The following is a 3,946-nucleotide window of genomic DNA, read 5'->3' as shown; positions in this document are numbered from 1 at the left end:
TGGATTCTGGTGTAAATATTAAAACTGAAATAAATATAAATAAATAATTGATAATATTTAATATTTAATACAAGTTAGATTTATTTATATTTAAAAGAAGGACCTTATTTTGTTAAAATAAATTTAAAAAATAAATAAAATGAACTAAAGCTAAAGGGGATAGAAAATTGAGTAGCAATCGTGCTCCTCAATTTTAACCCTTAGGCTTTCTTCGGTCAGATGAGAACGTATTATGCCAACTACTTGATTAAATTATAAGCATTTATTAATATAGAAGTGACAAACCTTCCGTCAACTCTACATCAAGTTCTTGTTCATTTAATTCGTCCATACGTTTTTCACAAGACTCTACTCCGTTGTTGTCTTCAGATGTCAATTCAAAGTTAAACTTTCGAAGTTTGACCATCGGTGGTACTATTAATTTATACTTATGTTATTCATAAGAAATATTTTTAAAAAATATATTTTTTTCATATTAATACCGTAAAAAAGATCAAAGTCGGTTGTGTTGGTAAAAGTTGATATTTTTAAAATTAAGTTAATAAAAAAGGTCTTAAACGTCAGAATTTCATTAAATGTAAATAATTGTTTTGGAAAAAATTATCTAAATCACTCACGTTTTGTGTATTTAAAACTTTTCTTAACTTGATCGTGCATAAGTTTAAATGCTGCTTTTACGGTCAATCTGAAATAATATAATTAATAAGCAACTAATCATAAAATTTTTTATAATAAGTTATATTTAGTAAAATTGTTTACCTCGGAACGTTCTGTAATTTGTGAATAGTATCTTCAATTATTTTAGAAAATTCTGATATAACTTTTGTTTTTTGTCGCTCCGTCATCAAGTCGTTAAGAGTTTCTAAAAAAATTTTTGTGGAAAAATTAGTTTTATTAAAAAGTATATTATTTGATAACTATTTTGTTTAAAAAACTTGAATTAATTCTATGTGAGAAAATAAATTACCGATTAATTGTCCTGGAGACTTGCTCTTTTTTACTAAATCAAATTGTTTTCCAGCGATTTCAAAAATATTATTGTGTGTAACCACATTGTCAGAAACAATACATATTTCAGATCCAATTTTAGAAACTATTTTTATGACGTCGTTAGAGAATTTACTGTACGCATTCGATTTTTCGGTACAGCTAATAAACTCTCCTTGAGCATCAAAAAGATTTTGGGTTGGAACTAATGGAATGACATAACTTGCCGTTAAAATTTCATCAGAGTCCGAATTAAATTCATTCTCGATGAAAGTCTCTTTCATGATCTGAAAATATTATTTTTAAGTTGAAATTGACTTATGAGGAAAGTGATTAAATATTAACATTGACAGTAATATATTGTTTCATCATTGTTAAAGTATTAAATTTTTTAAAATTTTTATTTGTGATTTTTCGATTTATTTCAATGTTTTGTATCAAGTCAAGAATTATGTTTTCAAAAAATATTCCTAATTTCGTGTATGTGTGCGTTTCCCCATTATATATTTTTTTCAGTATTGCCCATTTTTGAGATATCTTTTTTTGTTAATATCTTTAAAAAAATGTAATTGACATAATTTATTTAGATAATTTTCTTCATTTATTTTACGGAGCTTCTCAAAAAGCATTGGTTATAATTTTTTAATTAATTTTTAAGATAAGTTTTCAGTTTTTTCAATGCTTTCAATAAATATCAATTGGCTTTTATCAGAACACTCAATAATCAGAAAACAATAAAAAATTAATAATTTTAAAAATAAGTTTTTACACATTATGAAATAGCAGATACCTGTCGAAAATGATACCATCCAGGCTTGTAAAAAACGTTTAACGACATTTCTTGGCAATTTCTTTTAAAGTCCAAATCGTGAGGGCCCACAATTGTCTTCACATTTTGCATAAATGGCATTGATAGAATTTCTTTCAATATTTCTCTTATAATAGCCGCACTCAGTGATATGATTACTGCACAAAATACTATGAAACCCTTGGAAATCGAAAAGAAAAATTTTTTGCTATTAAAAACAATTTTATTAATTTATGAAAATGTAAAATGAATAAAAAAATAAATTATGACATATTATATTTTTTTAATTTAAAAATTTAGTAGTAATGTAAAAATTGATTAAAAAACATACTTTTCCTGCATCTTCAATAATAAAGTTAATGAACTTTACGTCAAACTTTTCGAATTCCAACTGCAAAAAATAATATTTATTTAATAACAAGAGAAATCTTTATTACTAAGTTTTTTAGATGAATAGCAGAGAAAAACTTAATTACATATTTTTTTATACAAGAGACACTTAACGCACGTAAAGTTTATAGTTTATAATAGATTTTTTAAAAATTTGAGAAAAAATTTAAATTCAAAATTACTTGAAAAGAATCGTCGATGTATAAAGTTTCAACATCGCTTTTGATCGATGAAAGCTTTAAAATTTCGACTCCTGGAGCAATTGACTTGCAGTGTGTGTCCGAAGATTTCAGCGCTTGAAAGAATTGAGTGCTTGTTTTAACTGTCTCAAATTTTTCCATCCTAGCTTTCATCATTCGAGGCCTTAATCCATTGAAAGATAGGGTGACTTTTTCACTAAATTAACAATTTTAATAATAAGCACAAAGTCACATTTATCAATATTTTAATACACGTTTGACAAAACGTACATGAAATAAATTAAATCTCATGAAATCAGACCAACTTCAAACTTCACACTTTGGACATATATTTCACATTATAGCTTAATTCATCGATTATTATTAGTATTGAAATTTTTACCATTAAATTAAATGGAAATAACCAAAAAAAGTTATTTTTTATTATAATAATTTGTAAAAAACATTCATTCAGAGAAAAAATATTTTGTTTACGCAATGACGTTTTGTATTGAATAAAAGAATTATAAGGTGAAAAAATGCTTTACCTTTCGCAAACTTGATCGAAAATTGTTTTAAAACTCTCGCTTGATGTTTTGCATATTCGTAATATCTCTTCTTCTGCCTTCTTTTGAATCTCGTAGTCATTTTCAGGAGCATCGTGGTTATGTATTTCCTGTCCGCATTGCCATTTCCCATCTTCGAGATTTACTTTTGCCTTGCATTTTTTTCTTCTCATAGCACAATAAGCTGTAGATTTATTTGATGTCGACAAATAATATTTGAATTTATTCACTACGATAACACTAGAATTACTTAACTTTTCTTCCAATTCGGACATCCTTATACAAGCCGCAAATATAACGAGAAAAATGAAAATGATCTTTCGTTGACATCTACAAATATAAACTTAAAAAAAATGACAATCGTTAAAATCGCTGCAAGAAAAGCCGATCTACAAATTCAATACATTCATTTATTAAAATTTAAACTAAGTTAATAAAAACTCGGTAATAGAGCATATTTTAAAATTCAAAATAATCAATAAAATATTTTTATTTATATGTCGTCTTGTTAACCTTTTAGCCAGAAAAATAATACATTTTTGCCAAATATAAAGTTCATTTCCGATACAATCCAAACTATTTATTTAGGGTTATCAATGATTAGAAAGAAATAAAAAAAAGTGAATTTAGAAATCAAAAAAATCAAGAAAGAGTTAAATATAATTTAAAAAAATTGAAAATAATTTAAAATTTTTGAAAAAACTACAAAACTTTTTTTAACATTAAAATATAAATAAAATAAGTAAATAAAAACTTAAATTAATTTTTTATTGTAATCTTTTTATTGGTACAAACTGTTAAAGGCGATAATTTTCTCTGTCATTATAGAAAAAAATTAACTTATGTGGAAAGAGTTTTTTTCACTACACATAAAGTAAATAAACAAAAACATGAAATGCTTTTATTACATCAGAAGCAATTAATTTTGAAAAATTACAAATTTAATTATTTTTCTTATTTTTTATTTAAAAGGAAAACAATTATCACCATTAACACCTCTTGAAAAGTGTTCGTTG

General features: G+C 24.8%; 1 protein-coding gene across 1 annotated transcript; it reads right to left on the bottom strand.

Annotated features, from left to right (window-relative positions):
* Positions 1-609: 609 nt before the first annotated feature.
* Positions 610-3,319, bottom strand: LOC127277931 (uncharacterized). The gene is made up of 7 exons (XM_051299379.1): positions 2,913-3,319; positions 2,368-2,581; positions 2,127-2,186; positions 1,778-1,975; positions 968-1,274; positions 760-862; positions 610-685 (listed from the first exon to the last, which is right to left on the bottom strand). Exons 1-7 carry the CDS (start codon positions 3,203-3,205, stop codon positions 610-612), a joined length of 1,251 nt encoding a protein of 416 aa, XP_051155336.1. The 5' UTR covers positions 3,206-3,319.
* Between the last annotated feature and the right edge of the window lie 627 nt (positions 3,320-3,946).

Source organism: Leptopilina boulardi, unplaced genomic scaffold (assembly GCF_019393585.1).
Source record: "Leptopilina boulardi isolate dan_hultmark-lab unplaced genomic scaffold, ZJU_Lbou_2.1 LbouV2_191, whole genome shotgun sequence".
NCBI classification, from domain to species: domain Eukaryota; kingdom Metazoa; phylum Arthropoda; class Insecta; order Hymenoptera; family Figitidae; genus Leptopilina; species Leptopilina boulardi.
The sequence above is the reverse complement of the archived record's forward strand: the minus strand, read 5'-3'. Positions and strand labels throughout refer to the sequence as shown.